General features: G+C 40.7%; 1 protein-coding gene across 15 annotated transcripts in view; it reads left to right on the top strand.

Annotated features, from left to right (window-relative positions):
- PARD3 (par-3 family cell polarity regulator) overlaps positions 1-21,289 on the top strand; it is a 673,368-nt gene that overhangs the window by 470,551 nt on the left and 181,528 nt on the right. For 2 of the 15 annotated variants that reach the window (XM_039255317.1, XM_039255316.1), the window contains one exon: positions 3,821-3,938. The exons of the other annotated variants lie outside the window; for them this stretch is intronic. In XM_039255317.1, the coding sequence (XP_039111248.1) occupies positions 3,821-3,851 (31 nt within the window). In that variant the 3' untranslated portion in view covers positions 3,852-3,938. Of the gene's footprint in view, positions 1-3,820; positions 3,939-21,289 lie in introns of those variants that run through there. 15 annotated transcript variants of the gene reach the window in all.

Raw genomic sequence — 21,289 nt, 5'->3', positions numbered from 1 at the left:
CAAAGCCTGCGCTGTTAGCTGCTTAAACTTTAGTCTGAATACAATGGGATTTCCATCTCCGATGCTTCAGGACATTGGGTTTACATTGTTTTACATTAGAGTTTTTCTTGTTTATATACTACTCCTAAAGTGTTTTCAGTCAGGTCATCTTTCTTCACTATATTTCATGTCCGAGAACACTTATGGAATGAAATTGCTCTAACTACCACTGTATTTTAGTTTCTGTGTTAGCCAGGAGGCGTTTCCTTCTGTCTATGCAAACTGACAGCTCAGAAGCTGGCCCCTACCTGACACACAGACAGAAGGCCATTGCCCATCCATTAAAATTTAAGGAGTATATGCTACTGTCTTCTTTTTTTTTAATTTTTTTTAATGTTTTATTTATTTCTAGGAGAGAGAGAGAGAGAGAGAGAGAGAGAGAGCGTGAGCAGGGGAGGGTCAGAGAGAGAGGGAGTGACAGACTCTGAAACAGGTTCCAGGCTCTGAGCTGGCAGTCAGCACAGAGCCCGATGCGGGGCTCGAACCCACGAACCACGAGATCATAACCTGAGTGAAAGTCGGACGCTTAACTGACTAAGCCACCCGGGCGCCCCACTACTGTCTTCTTTAAATGAGAGAATACGAAAGGGGATGTTACCTCCCGAGACTTACACATTCAACAGATGTGAAGTCTCATCCAAGTACCCTCCTGAAGTCTCACTGAAAGCCAATGGCTTGTTAGTTTTCCTCCATCAGACAGCAGTTATCTGATAGATCTAGTGTTCTGTTCTTGTGGAATACAAATAAGCATACTTCTAGTTTGTTTTTATGAAATATGTTATAAATTATTTCATTACAAATTACTTTTTCCATAACTTACAACTGCAGAATAAGAGAGGCCGTCTGGTAGATGTTTTCCTTTTGGGGCCAGAGGAGTGGAGAGTGTGAGGGCCGTGGGGACATGTATGTTTCAAAGAGATCCTGACTTGTAACCCAACAACCACCTTTTTTGCTAAAAAGTTCTATAAAATACTATATGATGTTTTCTCTAGATCAAATTCTATAGATTATACCTGCAACCTGCAGTGAAAGCCAGCTTTGTGATTCAGAAGTTGACCCATTTGTAATTTCAAAGGCCTGCATATTTTCGGAAACCAACTTATCTGTTAAGTGAAGGGGCTAAAGTTGTTTTTCTCCCCCCTAAAAAATAAGCTTGCTTTCTCCCAACATTTAAGAGTAGCTATTAAAGAAAATCACTGATATTCCTACTTTTCTGGGAACGTAGCACCCATTGTTTGCTAGAACCACCCACACTGGCTTGTGAGAGGGCTCAATGTTTAGAAATTTTGCCAAACAGTTGTTAAACACAGCCATTATAAAATTTAAATAAGTTTGCTAAAAATCAAAAGCAGTAATCAAAATTCACCACTTCCTAATTATTGTATCATATTTTACCCTGATCTCTGCTTTTGAGGTTCTCTACCCCTTATGCACTGTCGCGGGGCAAATACTTTATGCTGGTACATAAACAGCTGTCCCCAACCCCACCTTTAGGACATCATGCTGCCAGTTTAAAATCAGCCATTTCATGGAAATGTATGAATTCTGCCAAACAGTTTCTTCTTCTAGGAGAACAACACACCACCAAGTGAAGAATGTAAAGGTATCTTAAGCAGCATCTCAGTATCATGTCTGGTTTTCTTGAACGTGGCTGTCTTCCATTTGGTTGTAAACCATTGCTTCAGTCCTTTGGGAAATGGTTGAAGCTTGCCAAACACTTCTCCTTGAAAATGATATGAGAATAATTTATTAAACATAAAATAAGCTTTTTGTCTGATTGGCTATTGGCTCTTAATCCTTCCTTCATACAGTTATTTTATGTTCTGATAATTAAAGAAGACTCCTAAAGGATTGTTAGATTTTTCAAAACATTTTTGTAACTACCTTCCATGCTTATTGAATCTGACTGTTTGAGACTAATACATTCGCAGGTTGATTCTTTCATAAAATTTTCTTTTTTAAAATAACATAGGGGAATATAGTCCGGGTTTAAAATTAGTCTCTTCCTTTCTTTTTGTTCTCTAAAGGAAATGGCATGTGATTTCCTTAGCAGTGTTGCTTTTAAATAGCTTAAGCAAAATGTGTATGTGCGTATACATTTCTTAGAACAGTCTGTAAGGACTTTCAAGTGCAGCTGCCCATTGTAGGCCTGAAGTACAAAGCAGAGATGTGCGTGTGCATTTGTGTATGTGTTGTTATGATTTTGTTTCTGATTTTTGGTTCAGATAAGAAAGAAAAAGCTAAGGGGCAGGGACATTAGATACTGGGAGTCTAGCTTTCTAGGCATATGAACTTTTCTCTTTAGTTGCTTGAGAAAGTAATAATGTTTTCCTTCAAAAACAGGCTCACAGGTTCTCCTTCCCACCATCCCCCTCCATGGTCTCGCAAACACACATACTCTATTTCTATCCCTATAGATTGTCTGTGATTTGGGATTAACTTTGATAAGGGCCAAATATATGGACCCTATTTTTAAAATGGCGCCAAAGGAAACCATGGCACATTGAATAGGTATATTTCTCAGGATATACAGATGTCATGGTTTTCACATATGGTGGTCACAAAGATGATTTAATTATTGACAAACGGTGCTAGTAAAGAATGTTATGAGTCATATGAACCAGTCTTCTGTTTATAAGTGGAGTATATGAAGTGCAAAAGCTGTCTTAATGTATGCTTTAAATTGCAAATTCAAATCTATGTGAAATTGCAAAACAAATGTAGAGTGTTTCATGTTTGTAAGATTCTCCATGTATATATATATATACTACGTCTTCTTTTGCACATACGGAGCTCCTGTTGCCTTAATTAAAATGGCTTTGTATCTAAGAAACCGGAGTGTGCTTGCTAAAATAGGTAAACATGACTTGTCAGCGTAATCATTCTTTGTGCAAAGTGCAGAGCAGAGGGAAGGTCCAAAATTTTGAGTCTTTATTTATGTTTGATTCTCAGACGCTTGGCTATTCAAATTGAATATTTATTCTTAGATATTTTTGAGAATTCTACAATTCTATGAAATAGTCACTAAAGAGGGAAGGAACCAAATCTGTCCTTTAGAAGGAGAGAGATCTATTATTTAATATCTTAAATGTGTTCATTTTTAAAAGAGAGCCACGGCATTATTCAGCAACATGCTTTTGCCTTAGTTTCCATCTTCAAATTGAAATAATCAACAAGATAATAAAACCCAATATTAGGACAATATGTTCTCAGACAGTAAAGCATTAAAAGTTACGTGTTGCCCTTTTTTCAGCCGTGGAGTAAGTACAATTTGATATTGCTTTGCTGAAAGATTAGAACTGTTATCTTTTGAGTGTTATGGAATTGTATCTACGCTAAAACTAAAGGTTCTTAGAAATGACCTTACTCTGTACCCCTCAGATTTATTTTGTGCTTTCATCCATACGTGAGAGCTGAGGACCTATCGCTATGGAAGGCTAAAGCCAAAGTAATGTTACAATATTACCATTAAAATTGAATCCTCCAATTACCTTTAAAATGATTACCTGGGTCCCTGCAGCATTGTTTTATTCAGTTCTGTGAGAGGAAATAGGTAATTTAGTTTGAAACCTTGTTTGGTTGAAATCAGATACACTGCTCTCTTTTCCCTTTTAGAAGATGATAGTTTTCTGAGCACAATGAACATGATCAGATTTTAAAACTTAATGTTGTAGTTTGGATTACACTCTTTAGGCTTTGGGAGAATAACAAACAGGAATGATTGTTGCTTCCCTTACTTATACTTACTAACTGTGTTGTCTATACCGTGTTTCTCATCTAGCCTTGCCAAACTGAAGCCTGAGAAGAGATGAACAACAAACCAGATTCAAAAAGGTCTTTGAGAAGCACATATTGCACAGTCGATTTTTAAAACAAACAATAAATTTACTTTTAATGAATTCTTAGTGGCTGTTGACGGATTTTGTTTACGACATCAGCAGTTTTGATGGTTTAGTAATTTTCATATTAATTAATTTGGAACTTTTTCATCTTGATTTTGAGCTTGGGGGTTTAAATTACTGCTCGAAAAGGCAGAGAGTGTTTTTCCTATCATTTTTATTAGCCCCTTTTCATCGCGGAAAACCATAGTCTAGCTGCTGGCGTATTCAGAAATCATCAGCACACACCAATCAGATGTTGGAATCTGCTTTCGAAATGATGTAACATACCAGTTTGGTTTCTTGTGCAACACGGTGGCTGAGGACACAGCCAGGTGGCAGATCAGCAGTCTAAGGGCAGTGAGTTATGTGGGTTGGGATTGTTACCCATCAGATGATGACCAAATTGGCCGGTTTACAAGGTACTTTTTCATCACAAGGTTACAGGGTTTAAACAAACAATGAGGGGTTAGGAAAATATCTGTGCTTTCCTTACCTGTGTTTGGGGGCGGCTGAACCAGCAAGGCCTTCCTGGGGAAAAGTTAGAGATACTCTGGCAAATAGGAATTCTGAGATCTGCTGCGGCCACAGGGAGTTGAGAGCACACACCTTTTATAAAAATGTTTCTGGCAAGAGTCTGCCTCACCAAGTGATGCAGTCATAGCTCTGTGAATGTGCAGGTTGATCCGAGACTGTCCATACTTTAGAATGAAGGTTTCTGCTTATAAGAAGCCTTACCTGACAATCTCCCCATTCTTCACGTCTTCATACTTGCAGAGAAGACTCCATCTAGTTAGCTTTATTCTCTGCGAATGTTGGAATTATATCCTACTTAAAAATAAATGTGATGAAGAAAGAGAGAACCATTTAATAGAGGGTGTTGAGAGTTGGGTTGTGTGCCTGTGAGGATACAACTCTGCTCAGATGTGGTAGCAGCTGCAACCTGGCCTCACCTCCAGCCCCTCCAGGCAAAAGCCCTCACCTGTACAGCAGGAAGGAGGCACCCATAACAGTGTTTATTTGTTCATGTCGGAAATATCGGGGCTCGTAGATTTTTATGGCTCAGGCCTAATTGCCCTGCGGATTAATGCGACCGGTTTCACATTGGTAAAATGAAATGACATTCTGTATAAGCTGCTGGTGACTTAGGGAATGCAGTTAAAATACACCTGCAGAAAAGTCTGCCCATCTTTATGAAATACAGATGCAGTACTTTGTAATAGAAAAACAAAGGACTCGGAAAGAGAGAGTTTGCGTAATTTTACTTGCTTTCCTATTTGTTAGCTGGACAGAGACCAGCCCCTTTGTATGAGTACCCATACAGGGAGGATTCTTCGGAATAAGTTTCAAATTTGTAAATCCCAAGGACTTAATGTATGCTTCTAATTTGAATGGGAACAGAGATTACTGTTTTTAACACAGGAAAATACGTGTCAGACGGATCTGTTAGCAGAGACAAGTTCTAGGGTAGCCGATATCATATTCTTCTAGAATTCTTCTTTTTTCTTGTTAGCAGTTTTAAATAGAGGCCCTCTGACATCCACAGCACTGCAGCTGACTGCGAGGAAGCCAGAGGAGGCACCAAGCATGACAGCGAGGCCTCTCTAAGACCTTTTCTGATGTTCTTTAACGCTTCTTTTCCACAGACCTGCGGCATGAATATAGAACGCAAGTGTCAAGGATGACACCTACTTTATAGTCTCTGTAAAGCAAACCTTTTCGTAAAAGAAATTTTTGACAGTTCTGAGATGCTAAGTCAATTTCAATTCCGGACGGTGTAGAAAATGGAATCTTTTTCTCTGCAATTGATGTGAAAATTGAAGGCTAGTGACTATTCACTCTCTAATAACACAGGGTAAATAAATACTATCACACCATTGAAAAATGTACTGGAAGACAGGGCAGGCTAATGACATTTACTACAACATATATTGGAAATATGCTTTCTGAATTGTTTTTATTTGTTTACCATTAGAAGTTCTATATCTTTCACATTAAATGTAATGGATCCAGGTACCTGGTATTCCTAAATATATTTTTATCAAGCCACAAATTATTATACAAAGATAATTGTTTGGCTCTTTCAAATACTCTTTTAAAGAATTCAGTGGGGAAGTGACCTCTTACATAATTGAATGTTGGATGGCTTTCTTGTGACCTGTTTAATAATAGACAATTCAGAAACAAAAGACTAAAACTGGATTAAATTTCATATCATATTCACATAACCATGTCTCCTGTTAACCTTTCTACTTATATGCTTTTTAGAATGGATGCGCTTCAAGCTAAGGCCAATACCCTTAGAACCATTCCGATCCTCTCTTGCTCATTCGGCACTTTGCTCTAGCAACGCCCTCCCTCTCCGGCATCAGCAAGGCTTACCCTTCTGTACTGGATCATTCTCTTTGTCCTATACTCTGATGTTATTTCCTCCATCTTAGAGGAAAGTCTACCTTAACCTTCCTACTTCCAGCTACTACCTCATATTCTCTCTGATGCATCGTAACAAACCCTTTGATAAGTTTGTATTTGTTTTCTCCATTTCCCTATTCTCTCTCAAACTCCCTTTGGTGAAGCCTCACCCCTCTTGGCTCCACAGATTGTTCTCATGCGAGTCACCAATGACTTCATTGGTGAGTCTTCCCTGTGCCTCCTTATCTCACCTTGGTCTGCCCACAGCACTTGGCACGTTGATTATTGCTCTTTGAGTGCTCCCTTGCTGGGCTCTCTGCCTTCCTTTCTACCCACTGTAGTTGCATCTCCTCTGTCAGTTCTGTGCCATGCTCTGTCCTCCAGATATTGGAGTGCTCCCGAACTGTGACCTTACCGCTCTTCTCATTTTCTCTTTTCAGTAACACAGAATTTTTATATTCTTAGGAAACAGAGCCTCTGGACCCTAAATACAGTCTATGGGCAGATGACTGCCGGATTCACATCCCCTGCCTGGGCATCTTCTTTGAACTCTAGATTTATCAGTCTTACAACTTCTTCACATGCTTACTTGACGTTCGACACTTAGCATGATCCCGACTCAGTTTCAGATAGTGTCTCAATTTGACACTGTTCTGTTTTTCCCAGTGTTCCCCTCTCAGATAATAGCAGCTGTGTTTTTTTCACTTGGTGAGGTCTAAAACCTTCAAGAAATCCTTGACTCCTATGTTTTCCGTACATTCCACATCTAGTTTATTGATGTACAAAAGCAAAAGCCTTTTTGGCCTATAATTTCTATAAAACCCTGGTACTTTTCAGTACCCGCATCCTCTGTCTCCTGGATTCCCCCCAGCACTTCTTCCCCACTGCGTCCGTGCAATACATTCTTAACACTGCAGCGAGAAGTCATGTCTTTGCCATCCTCCCCAGCAGCCGTCCAAGTCATTCAGAGGAAAGGTCAAAATCCGTAGAGTCGCCGTCGGGCCCTCCAGGACTTGCCTGCCATCCCCAGCCTCTCTGACCTCATTCCTGCTCCTCTCGCCTTTGCTAAGGTTCCTCCAGCTGCGTATTGGCCTCTCTTCCCTCCACTGTGGGTCCACTCAAGCCTTTGTCCTTGCTCATCTCTCTACCCGAAACCATCTGTTCTCAGATACCCACAGGTTGACGTAAGTCAGCTTTTCAGGGGGACAGGCCACCCTCCCAAACAGCACTCCCTCCCACCACGACACTTCCTTTCCCACTTTTTGGCCTTACTTTTCTCCTTTGCACTTACCGCCGCCTGATACCAGATGTGTCACACTTGGTTTAATCATTGGTTGACAGCCATCAGGGTTTGGGAACCCTTTTCTCTATGTCTCCAGCAGACAGCCTGGTGCACAGTCAGTGCCCAGTTGGTGCAACAGATGCCAGGTGGCCCGTATGCCCAACCTCCAGCCCGGCTCTGCCTCTATGCCTGAGACCTCTCAGGCCATGCGAGGAAGCTCTGCTGTGTGCAGGACTGCCAGGAAAGCCCTGCGGCAACACTGCCTTAGAGCAGCCATCACCCAACAACTCACCAAGCCACTCCCAGAGCACTCCCATCCCTGTGGCCTACAGGGTTACGTGCTCAGGTGGTGTGGTCCTCAGACCTGGAGCTCAGCAGGACCTGGGAGCCTGTCGGAAATGCAGAATCCTAGGCCCCAGCCCAGACCTCCTGCCATCAGAATTTGCAGCCCGACAGCCCTAGAGATTCCTGTGCACGTTCCAGGTGGGGAGGTCAAGCAGCCTCTTCCAACTGCTCCCAGGCTTTGCTGCGGGCCTGAGCTCCCTTGGCCACAGGGGTAGCAGGCTTGAGAACACTCCTTTTGGGCATCTTTTCCTCCCGCCCCCAGGCATGTCTCCACTCCCTACCATTCTGTTATCCCACTGCCTCGAATTCTTGTCTCAGGATCTGCTTCTGGTGAAACCCAGGCTCGGATGTGTTTGTCAAATGAATAAATAAATAAAGTTCCTAAAGTAAGTGGTGACAGTGTATGTGCGGAATTTCGGCCTGGAGTAATTCTGCAATTTATGACAAGCCATCACACCAGGGCAGGGCTGGTACTTGCTCCCATCTTTGGAAGATGATGTCACTTCTTTTTTTTTTTTTTTTTTTTTTTTAAATGTTTTATTTATTTCTAGGAGAGAGAGAGAGAGACAGCATGAGCAGGGGAGGGTNTATTTATTTCTAGGAGAGAGAGAGAGAGACAGCATGAGCAGGGGAGGGTCAGAGAGAGAGGGAGTCACAGACTGAAACAGGCTCCAGGCTCTGAGCTGGCAGTCCGCACAGAGCCCGATGCGGGACTCGAACCCACGAACCGCGAGATCATGACCTAAGCGAAAGTCGGACGCTTAACCGACTAAGCCACCCAGGCGCCCCAATGATGTCACTTCTGAAGCCTGTCTGTAACTGAGCAGACAGTCCCCAGAGAGCAGGCCTTTTCACACTCTAGAGGTCTACATCATGTCATTTGGTTTATTGTTTAAGTTACCATTTTCCCTGCTCTTGGTAGCCATAAATGATTTACGTATTCTCTGTTACATCACACTTTAAAAAAGATGTAATTTCCAAATTAAACCTTTCATGCCAAGAGTCCCCAGCCTTCAGGCTTTGGGTTGTATAGTTGAGGCACGCAAGCAAGGATTAAATGCTAAAACTGCTCTATTAATGCCTTCCTAAGCCTTAGACTATCAGGCTCAGGAGATGCTGTAAGATTCTGTCCATAACAGAAGTCAGAACCATTGTTTTTCTTTTCACCAGCTTCTGGAGCAGCAGCTGCAGAGAATGAGCTGGTGAAAGGGCCCCTCCCTTCTGAAGACCATGCTCACATAGGTTTAAGTACCTTGGCACCGGCAGGTGCCACCACCCATAGATGGCACTCTGGAGCTTTCTCTTTTCCCTACCTGCCCTAGAGGGGAGGACCCTTAGCCGAGCATCGAGGGCCCAGCCGCTCCAAGGGCCTGGGACGTTCCTGATTCTTACATGACATGTAGTTTGGGGGTGGGGACAGTTGCACCTCGTTAGTTTCTCCTTCAATACCATCTTGAATAATTATAACTTACATCTCTTCTGTGTTGAAAATGGCTCTTTCTCTCTGGTTTACATAACAGTTTCAGTCCTTAAAAAGAAAGGAAAAGAAAAGAACAAGTTTACAATTAATTCTTTGTCCAAAGGAATAGGGACTTTGAACTGAACTGACACTAACTGCATAATATCCCTACTTTCTGTAGTGAAGTTTCTCTTTTTTCCTTCTGTTTCTAACTCTTGAGTTATCCATTATCACCTCTTGGCACATGTTTCTGATTTTGTTGGGTAACATGCTGGTCATGAGGACTTCCCTAAAGAGAAAAAGCATTCCTTATGTGTTGTATTTCCACCAGTACTATAATTAGCACTAGCACATTCCATTTATGGAATGTTGATATTGGGGAACAGTCTTCTAAGAACATTATTTCAATGACCTATTGAATCTTCATTAATATCCCTGTAGGGTAGGTACTCTCTTTAGTCCCATTTTGTAGATAAACTGAACACAGAGGTCAGGGAGGTACTGATGGCCAAGGTCACAGAGGGGTCCAGTGGTAGAGCTACACTAAATTTGAACATTGGTCCACCCTTAGGGCCATGTTCCTACCCACTCTGCTGGACCAAGTGACCCTTCCTAGCCTCTTCCAATGTGTTGTGCTGCCCTAAAACCAGTATGAGAGCCAAGATTGCTCTGAGGTTAATCATGTGCAGTGGCATTGCTATGTAGCTATGAAAACATAGAGATCCCTGTTGCTAGCTGGGAAATGTGGAAGTTAGTATCCTTTAAGCTTGACTTTTAATTTTTGTTCCTATTTGATTTCTTAACATCCTCTGTCTATGGTCCTTTACTCTCCCAAAATATTTCTTAAGGACTCAGGAAATTTTATTGTTAATTTAAAAATTACTAGTTGCCACCTTTCTTCCCCCACACCTGACCTTCAAACCTGTCTACACTGTATCCTGAATATCAGTGATGATTTAGGGGGAAAAAATACAAGATTAACATTGCCCCTGCTCTCTTCTTTCAAGATGGCCATATAGTCCTATAAATGCTTTAAGTCCTTTACTGTTTTTATTCCTCATTTTTCCCTTACCGTATACCTTCATGTACCACAAATCTTGCTCCACTCCTGCTATTTCTTTTATTTTCTCCTATTAAAATAATCCCGAGGCCATTCTTTTTCTCAGAAGGTTTTCACAGTCTTTATTTCCTCTGTGAATCTTCTGATGTTTCCTATCTTCTTGTCACTTTCTCCCACGCTCGGTCAGTGTCACCTGGATCAGCAAACTTGCCAGAGCCTTGAATGTGCCATAGAGACTGTGGCTCAGCCTTTAGGGCCCTGCCTCTTCGAAGACAAGTCGAGCTTGGGGCTGCCTGCCTCTCGGGCACCACAGTGCACTGTGTCTGTCTTGATCTTCATACCTGGCCTTGGCAGATTTCCACTGCTGCTTATAGAGAAATAATCTTTTATCTAATCCGTGCTTTTATAAATGCTTTAGTCATTAGGAAGGCATCCCAAGTTTACTAGAATTTCAGGTTTCTTTTCTTTTTTTTTCTTGTATTTCTTTTTAGGGTATAGTGTTAAAAAAATTTTTTTAATTGAGAAAATCATAGCATCAATTTAATCCTAGGATAGGTTGATTCTGGAAGGTTTTTTTTTTTTTTAAGAGTTTTTTTGTTTTGTTTTGTTTTTACATTTATTTATTTTTGAGAGACAGAGCACAAGTGGGGGAGGCAGAGAGAGAATGAGACACAGAATCCAAAGCAGGCTCCAGGCTCTGAGCTGTCAGCACAAAGCCCGACACGGGGCTCAAACCCACGAACCGTGAGATCATGACCTGAGCTGAAGTTGGATGCTTAACCGACTGAGCCACCCAGGTGCCTCTGGAAGTTTTCAGAAAGTAAACTCTGGAGCCACTGTAGAAAGGTATTCTAACAGGGTGGACATTTTCCTTTGATGATCTTTCTAGGACATAGCAACAGCAGATGCTTAGAGCATAGTAACAAAGCACTGATAATCATTTATGTAGAACGTTGTCTGCTATACATATAGTTGTCCTAGCCACACTGGGGGAAAGGTGATTGCCTGAAAATAAATCTGGTTTGGTGCATCCCAACATTCAGGTAAGTATTTGCAAATGAGCAGTAAATCTCCTGATGGGCAATCATATTTCAGCACTTAATGCCAAGTATCCTATTAAAGATTAACTTTCACTGCTCCTCTGCAAATGGGCTGGTGAGAGCCTCAGATCTGGAGCCCAGGAAGTCTGCAGCCTGTGAAGTGTAGCCTGGTACTGCACATGTCTTACATGGGTGCCCCTGGCAGGAAGAGCTGGTTTCCTGAGTGGGGGTGGAGGGGGTGGGGTGGGTGCCTGGCCCTGATCACTGCTCCCGGGAACTGCTTCCTTCTCCCATCATATCCAGTCCCCACTTCCCTCACTCTGCCAGCTATGGTAGTACCTACTCTGCGGCAAGCCCAGGAAAACATGCACCCACATGCCTTATGCAAAGAATAACCAGGGTGTTCCGGTAGCTTCTGAGGGTTTTACTGCTTAGCTGGCAGAAATCATTTCTAGTGGTAAGCAAGTAGAGTTTTTCTCAAGGCTGGTTATGTAGTGTATATGATTTCTTAGTAATTTAGAAGTAAAACCATCAATTTGTACATCTGACAAGTGTTCACTGGAGGCCTACTGTATGCTGGACACCATCCTATGTGTCAGGGATTTGGGTGTGACAGAGAAGATGAGACACCACCACGGTGACCCTTGAGGGGACAGCGGGGCTTTGGGCCAGTGCAAGCAGCCCAGACTAGGAGTCAGGAGATCTCTCTCCAGAAGATGGTGTTACAATGATATTCAAAAGATGTTTTGAGTTCTCTTTTTCAAGGGAGTTTTAGGGAAAAGGAGCATTTTGCATTACTGGGACTCAGACTCTTGACCTGATCCTCGGTAAGAAACCTCTTTTACCTTGCAGTCCAGCAGACACACACACACACACACACACACACACACACACACACAAGCAACTAAAGCAAATGCTTCACCAAGTAATACTTGCCCTTCCTCTGTGTGGTGTGCTCTGATGCACCTGGCTGGAAGGCCCCGGCGGGTAGTGGTTAAGAGCCTGGACTCTGAAGTTAGATCGCCTAGATCCAAACCCCAGCTGTACGCTCAATAGTCTTGTGCTTGGAGCAAGTTAACTAACCTCTTTGTGCTTTACTTTTCTCAGTTGTAAAGTATGGATAAGAGTGGTACCTGCCTCACACCATTGTTTTGAAGCCAAAGTGAGTTAATAATATATACAAAGCACCTTAGAACCCCTCCTCATACAGAGAAAGAAAGCACTATATAAATGTTAGCTGCTCTTGATGTTACTATTATTCTGTAATTCACTTTTTTAAAAAAAAGTGCTAGGTGAGTCCTACTGAATCAATTTTACACCCTTTAATGGGTTGCAATGCACAATTGAAAAATATTATTTAGATGGTGGAAATGCTGTAGGTTTGCAAGGCTGGGCTGGGGTTTGGGAGGGGTGGGGGAGGAGCTTTTGGGGATGCAGGTGGCTACTCATAATGGACTCATGATATAGTTTGTACCTGATGTTAAGAATAAAGAGAAGCCATTGAAGAGAATGGCTTGATAAATTTACATTTTTTTTTAAATTAAAAGATGGCTATAACAGCAGTGTGTGAACTAAAGGGCCGCCCAGAGCGTGTGCCAAGAACTCTACTGGGCAGCTGTTGCAACAGTGATGCCAGCCATGGTGGTGGCCTTGGGGACAGAGATATGATACGTGTTTCTCAGGAGGAATCTAGTGGGCCTGGTGATTTGATAGGTATAAAAATTAAGAGAGGAAAAAAAACCAGAAATAATTCCTATGGTTTTGGCCTGGTGAACGAGATTGATAGTGGTACAGGAACTAGAAAACCCTGCAGGAACATGGTATTGGCGGAAATGGGACATGGGGACTCTGACTTGTGCGTGTCTGCAATACACCCTGTAAGGGTGGCTAATGAGCAGATGTGGGGGGAGGGGCTGTGAGATTTGAAGTCCAAGTCAGAAAAGGTGACATTTGAAGCCATGGTAGTATTCGTGGAAGGGCTGTCTGGGACATGTGGGTGCAGGGAAGCAGGAACAGGTGAAGGCCAGAGTTCTGAGGACCCTTCAGCTTAGGGTGGGGAATGGGGTGTGGAAGCTTTTGGTGACCTAGGAGAGGCTGCTACCAATAGAAGGAAACCAGAAGATTATGGTCATTAACACCAAGGCAAGAATGTTTTTTTATTAATTAGAAGGATGTGATCAACAGCGTTTCTGCTGAGGAGTCACAAGTACTCATGGCCTTGGCTGCATAGGAATTACTAGTCTCAGTAGATGTCGCTGGACCAATTTTGAATGGTTACCTATCTTACATCAAATACCTTAGTGTTTCTGTGTGATGCCAGTAGAAACAGAATCTCTTGACATAATACTTGTTCTAAGTTCAGGATATCATATGTTAATCCCTGTTTTAAGAAGCAAGCTCTTTTTTTCCAGTACTCTCTACACACAGAAACCCCTGCCAGATTTCTGTATTTTCGAGCAACAGAAGTAACATTTTAAGCGATACATTAATCCCAATTGCAGATTTTCACAAAGAATTACAGAAATTAGGATATGAGAGATTTTTTTAAGTAAATTGTTACCAAAATATAACTTGGAAGAGAAGCAAATTTAATTATTGGTTTTGTCCACTCTGGGATCACTTCTTCCTTCAGTGGTGAGAGGATTTCTTGTTCCCTCCCTCTACTTTATCTTTTCCCCTATGTGTTGGCAGGTGTGTCACTGCTGAACATGTCACCAGAGTAGGTGTGATCCCAATGACATCAGCTGCTCTAAATTATGATAATACTTTAGTTCCAGTTTTCTCTCATGTTTACAAAAACAGAGAAGTACCTGGGTCAGATAAATAGCTTACTTCCTCAAAATGCCAGCTTTAAAATTACTTGTTTTAAAAGCTTTTTTAAAAAAAATTGTGACATTTGGGGCGCCTGGGTGGCTTAGTCGGTTAAGCGTCCGACTTTCGCTTAGGTCATGATCTCGCAGTTCGTGGGTTCGGGCCCTGCGTCAGGCTCTGTGCTGACTGCCAGCTCAGAGCCTGGAGCCTGTTTCAGTCTGTGACTCCCTCTCTCTCTGACCCTCCCCTGCTCACACTGTCTCTCTCTCTCCTAGAAATAAATAAAACATTTAAAAAAATTAAAAAAAAAAAAATTGTGACATTTAACCATTTAACACGTAAGTAGGGTCCTTACTCTATGCTTGCATACATTTTCAGACCGTGTTTCTCAGAACCAATTTTCTCGAGTTTCATGAGTGCCTCCATTCCTGTAGCTTCAAAAAAAAAAAAAAAAAAAAAAAAAAAAACTTGAATAGACTGAAATTTACAGATATCTTTGTGTTTCAAGGCAACACTGTTCATCTTTTATGTTCTATCCAAGGGGATATAAAGTTGTGGATACATTCAAACTATTAATGCTTTATGTAAACTATTGAAATTGGTATATTGAGCGTGTGCCTATTATTTTTAGTTTGTTGCCTTTTCTGAAGGGTTCCTGGCTGTGCTCTGCCTATCTGCATCATTTTTAAAACCTTTTTATTATTTTTTACAGGCATATTTAATATCATCAATCATTCTATGTATTATGCACTTTATAGTCATTGTTGCGTTCAAAATCATTTCAACTAGATTTCTTGCTGGAAATATATTTCCCATGGAAGTAGAGAATTATGTATTTCCTGCTGTGACACAATTTCGATTTCTTTTATATTTTCAATAATAAAATGTTATAAATGAAGTATTATCTTTTAAAAAGTAGAAAATGAAGCTAGTTAGCTATTGTTTGGTCATAGATACCATTACGGTCTTTAAATAGGTTACTTCTAAGATTTTAGATCTGCCCTCTCAATTTTAATGAGCAAATAGAGAAATATATATAACATTTTCCCTATGGAACTCTTTTTTTGGAAAGGTCCCTTATTTAAATATAATTTTATCTATATGGGTCTTATTACCTTTGTGATAAAAATTTTTGTGCTACTCTTAGAGTAGACCCTTATTCTATTTCGTCTGACAAAATTCCTTTGAACAGTATTTTTCTTATGAGATGGAAATTATGTAATTCACTAAGCAGAATGTTCATACTATTTCCAGGTATTCTGGTCAGCATGGGAAAATACCTTTTCATTTAGAAGTGTCCTCTGCTGCTGTATACACATGCAGCTGAAAGGCAGCCATCTAATTTAGAGAGAAGACACTTATTAACAGCCAAAATAATAGAGTGTGTGAAGGCATCTCTAGTCACCAACTGTAGAATACCCAAATAGCATCAGAAACAATGGGGAGAAAATGAAAATCATTTCTGACTCATGGAATGTTGTTTTCTTCTCGTTTTCATACTGAAAGTCTTTCAGCTGGAATAGCAGTGTTGGCCTGAAGAGAGGAGGCTTCATTTGGGTGGTTATTTTCAGTTGTCTCAATTAGTTCTGCTCTTGGAAGGGTGTTGGCCACCGTGGGTGGACTTTGAATGTGATGTCTTCAGGAGTAAATTAGTTGCTGGGACCTGGGGCGCTGAATAGTGAAGGATGGATGTGAAGATGGAATCATTTACAAAGTTTCTTGCCTTCTCATCTCCATGATTTTATCTGTAATATATTGTTTTGGTTGTAGCGCAGGCCCAAGTAACTGTCATTTAAACAAAATAGGGCTCATTTGTCTCTGAAAGAAGTCTGGAGATTGGCAGTCCAACGCTTGCATGGTGGGCCCAGAGTGTCAGCAAAGTCCCTGCCTCCTGCTTATTCAGTCATGCTTACTATGTTTTTCCTTATTGGTTTTAACTGTGGTAAAAACAGTCTTATTTAGCACCTTAACCATCTTTTAGTGTGCTGTTCAGGGCCATTAACTACATTCACATTGCTGTGGGAAGCATCACTACCGTCCACCTCCAGAACCCTCTTCATCTCAAACAACTGAAACTCTGTATCCTTTCAATACCAACCCCATTTCCCTTCCCTGACGCATAACAACCACCATTCTCCTTTCTGTCTCCTGAATTTGACTCTTCTAGATATTTTGTATAAGTGGAATCATACAGTATTTATGTTTTTGTCACTGGCTTATTTCACTTAGCATGATGTCCCAAAGGTTCATCCGTGTTGTTAAGTGTCAGATTTCCCTTTTCAAGGCCGAATACTGTTCCATTGTCCCTGTAGCTCACATTTTGTTTATCCATTCATCCATCCATAGACACTCGGTTTGTGTCTATCTTTTGGCTTTTGTGAATAATGCCACTAGGAACACAAGGGTCTTAAACATGTATTTCTATCCTTGTGGTCACTTCCTGGTTACAACTCTAGCCATCTTGTCAGAATTCTAAGCAAGAAGAGGCAGGAAAGGGAAAGGGGAACTTTCAGTGAAGTCAGCCCCCTTTCTGCTAATTATTCTCGAAGTCCCATATCAATTTCTATGGCCAGAATTTATCAATAACAGTGATAATAAAATAGTATTTATTGAGAGCCTATTTGTGCCAATACAGAGTGAATGTATAATTCCTTTATTCTCAATAAAACATATGAGAGTGGTTGCATTTTACTAAAGAGGAAATTGAGGCTCCAAGAGGTTAAATGACTTGTCCAAGCAGCATGAGTCATGTGACTGTGTATCACATAGGTAGGAAGAGGAAAAGCTGGGATTTTGACCCAGAAATCTGGCTCCAAATGTTTACACTCTTAACTGCTGTCTTCTACTATCTTCTGTTACTGTTCTCAAAGGAGTCAAGAGAAAGTAGTTTTATCTCAATGAGGCACATTTCCTCTCCCTGCCAAATCAGGGTTCTACTTCCAAGGAGGGGAAGGAGGATGGATATTGGATAGGCAGCATCTGCTATGGGGAGTCTGCTCCTGGAAAACCAATCTGAGTCACTGTTTCTGAAGACAGGTGGCCTCAGGCCTCTGAAATTGAAGCTGCTTTACAGCACTGGGCTGCTGTTCATCCTCATTCTACTGTGCTGGCCGAGACCAGCCATAACTGGCCAGATCATACAGGGAATGGACCACAAATACTAGAAAACCTTATTATTTCTACCACTTGAAATGGTCATCGTCTTCCCAACTTAGCCTAGAGAAGCTACCTAGAAATGGAGGAAGAAATGAATATATGAAGGTTTTTGTTAGAAAATCATATCTATTATTTATCGAGTGATAATTTCTGCCAACAGTGTGCTACATAACATGATTGCGTTTAATCTTTGCTTCTACTAGTTTTTTATAGATAGTATTTTTATATTTAATAGTGCCAATTGTCAGACCTCAAATAACCTACATCTTTCTGATTTTGGAGTACGAGCTCTTAATCAGTGTACTAATGTTGATTATACTGACTTTGGTGCTGTTTTAACCTCCTGGTTTTTATGGTTACATTCCCCAAATGTATTTTTGAGTTGCAGCATGTTAGATTTTGTTTTCTGGGACTTAGATGGTTATCTACATTCAATCTTAACTATCTCAGTAGAAAGAGACTTCCTTCTTTAGTGTTTAGGAAGTAGTCCTTAAATAAATGGGGCATTCTTGGGTGAGGACCAAGATACATTTTACTGTTCTTTGAGCCCTCTTATTCTTTGTAAATAATGAAGTTATTGCATTGAACTTAGTTGCTTATCTTAAATCGTAGCTCAGTGGTTCTTAACCCTCAGAGTTTTGCTCCATAGGGGACTTTTGGCAGTGTCTGATAACTCACTTGGTTGTCACCAGCAGGGAGGGGTGCCAGTGGCATGTGGTGGGTACAGGCCATGGATGCTCCTGAACATTCTATGGTGCCAGAGAGAGCCCATCCCCCTCCCCTAACCCCACCACACCTCTACACAGGATTGTCTGGGCCAAAGTTTCAATAATGCCAGTTGAAAAAATCTTGTCCCTACCCAAATCGACTGCTATGTGACATGTGCTTGAGTTCCTGATCTTCAGATAAGCTACCCAAATGCTTCAGTATCTTAGGCTTGGTTGTCCTTGGATCCCCCATCAGCAGCTTGTTTTAGTTGTCACTCGGTATGGAGGAACACTGACCCGTGTGTTTTAGTGGGTGTGTTTAGTGCTTAAGAGTTAAAATTACACTGAAAACTTTCTAGTATTTTACACTCCACTTGGTGTTTTGCCATTGAAGATGCTTACATAGTGAGTGATCCTTCTTAAAGTTTATTTTTAATATGATTTCAGTGTAATAAATAAAGATTTTACTTTATGAACTGCCAACATATAAAATAACATGAAGAACCTAAGAGACATTCAAAGAGGCTGAGGTCACTCTAAGAGGGACATGTTATTCTGTGGTAGAAAGAATTGGGGATGTAGATTTGAAGCTTTCTCTTCCCAACCCAGCTCTACCCCCTCCGACATGTAACCCGTCAGTCTTCTCATGTTCCTTGAAGAACTAAAGGAAAGAATATGTATGGAAACTTTTTTGGAATTTCAAGGTGTTGTATGTCTGTCAGCTCATATTATTCATTAAGTTCTTTTCTCATGGGCTTCTCTTCCCTCAGATTAATTATTCCTGCATTAGTTTATTAGTGTCTAGATACATATTCTGAGTGCATTTGCTAAAAAAGGTGTATAGGCTATTTCTATCTATCCTTTAGATGTAGAAATAGATCTATTTATATACTTTATATACTATCCTCAACAAAGTGAGATTTGCTAATACCCCATGATTATACACACTCGTTTAGGCCAGACAGTTTCAAACCTCAGCCAAGGAAAAGCAGCATAATGAAATCCTGTAAAAGCAACCGTAACTGGGGAGACTTGAAAATTTAAACTGATATCCGTGGTATTGGCTCTGATTCCAGGATGGTTTATTGGACAAACAGGGCGCACTCTTACGGAGCTCCACATTTTGGCTTTTGTTCACCAGTGATTCCGTGGAACCTCAGACCACACAGCAGGCAGTGCAGACGAGACAGCTCTTAGGGGATGGAAATAAGCTGGGATGAGAGGAATTCCAGGCCAATGCACAAATCAACAAGTTCTATATTTAAACGCTTGTTGAACTATTTAGTCAAATAAGGAAAAATATGGTGGTTTGCCATTTGTCAAATTTCATGTTTCCCTTTCCTTGGGGGCTGTGCTGATTGGAGATGAGATGCTAAGCACGTCTCCTGGTTCTAAGCCCTTGTCACTCTGTCCCTGAAACCATCCCAAGACTTCAGATCCCAGTTACCAGCTGGGTTTTAAACCACAGTTGAGTCATAAATAGTGTACATCCTGGAGGAGTGAATCACAGCACAGAAGAGTAAAGAACCTTTCCTGAGAAGAGCCGTTGTCATTTTGTGGTGTCACACGGTCACCTTCTGTAGTGTTAAACTCATCTGGACCAAGGTGTGTTGCAGGAACACTGAGTTTACCCAAATGTGACCTTTAGGCCTTTGTTCCTTAAGTGGATGGTGTGACTCAGGTAGAGTGGGTTTGGGTTTGGAGGCCTGTGGGAATCCTGCCCGGCTTTGTTCTGCTCCAAGAATTAGGTGTGGCCTCCAGCTCACACCCTGCAGAACTTCTACTGGGCCTTATAAAATGTGTCAGCTCTCTAATATTAAATCTGAATATGCAAAAGATAAAAAAATGAAAGTCTATGCCTCTTAATTTACTCTGTAGAGAGCATTCACTAAGAAATTGAATCAACAGAAATTGTTCCCTATCATCAACAGAAAAAAGTGCTGACTGACACCTTAACTTTACAGATAATGAGATCTTTGGGGAAGTTTTAATCTTTCAAAGTTTCCAGGAGCTATACCAAAGGTCTATTCCCCTTCCCTCCCCCAAACTTCAATGACTATAATTTCTGTCTTTGTCACTTTCATCTGCTCTGTAAACATAAAAGCATAGAACATATTTGAGAGTGTTTCAGCTGTACCTATAAACTAAATATCTCCTATCAGTAGTTAAAACTTTGAATTTGAATTGCAATGCATATTTAATTGAGGGTGAATATTTCCAACTCAAAAGAGATATTCTTAAATTGTGCCTGTGTTTGCATTGCCACATAAGTGTTTGCAACCTGGATGCAATTTGAGTATCAGATAGGCAGATGGCAACAGAAATTATTAGGATTATATTTGGTACTAAATGCAGCTGATTCTTGTCCTAATAGAAAAAAAGTGTATAGTAAAATATCTTTCCACCTTTTACTTTTTCTTTTTTCAAGTGCCTTTTTGAATAGATGTGTTTTTTGACTTAGGTCTCATTAGCATTTCTTAGGGGCAGTACCACTTGCTAAATTGTTCTGATGCGTTAGGAAAAGGAAAACCATGGTAACCAGATGTAGGGTATGATTATTTGCCTCTGACCTGGCAAAGTGTTGGGTTTAACAAAAGAAGCTTAATAGAAATGTTCAAATTGACCCTTCTCATCACTTGGGCTGCTTAGAGCTCAATCAATCTCTCATTATTATCAGAGTTATTCGAGCAAAGGCAGCAGTGATAGTATTTTTCATAATCACTTCTTGAGCCAAATGTAATTTGCAATTTGGAGTATTGTATTATGAAACAATAATGCATTAAAATGAACAGTGCAAGAATTAGGAGTATAGTAGTAAAGAAAGGATCTAGAGAAGTAGTTGTGTGAAAGGCACTCTCAAATTATTATAAGTGGACATTGCCGATTTCAATGCCAAATTAAGCATTTAGAAAAATCAGAATTGTGTGTTGTTTTTACCATGTTTAGGTATGTATATGTTTATTTTATATGTGATATATATATAAAATTATAAAGTTGATGTAGTTAAGGAGGAAGCAAAAAATACACTTTGCATACTATTTGCATCTCCATGCAAATACGGGGTTTGTGTGGTTTGATTACCTATGTGGGTATATGTTGG

Source organism: Hyaena hyaena, unplaced genomic scaffold (genome assembly GCF_003009895.1).
Source record: "Hyaena hyaena isolate Hyena2069 unplaced genomic scaffold, ASM300989v1 scaffold_519, whole genome shotgun sequence".
Taxonomy (NCBI): Eukaryota; Metazoa; Chordata; class Mammalia; order Carnivora; family Hyaenidae; genus Hyaena; species Hyaena hyaena.
Note: the sequence above shows the minus strand (reverse complement) of the source record. Positions and strands in the feature narration are given on the sequence as shown.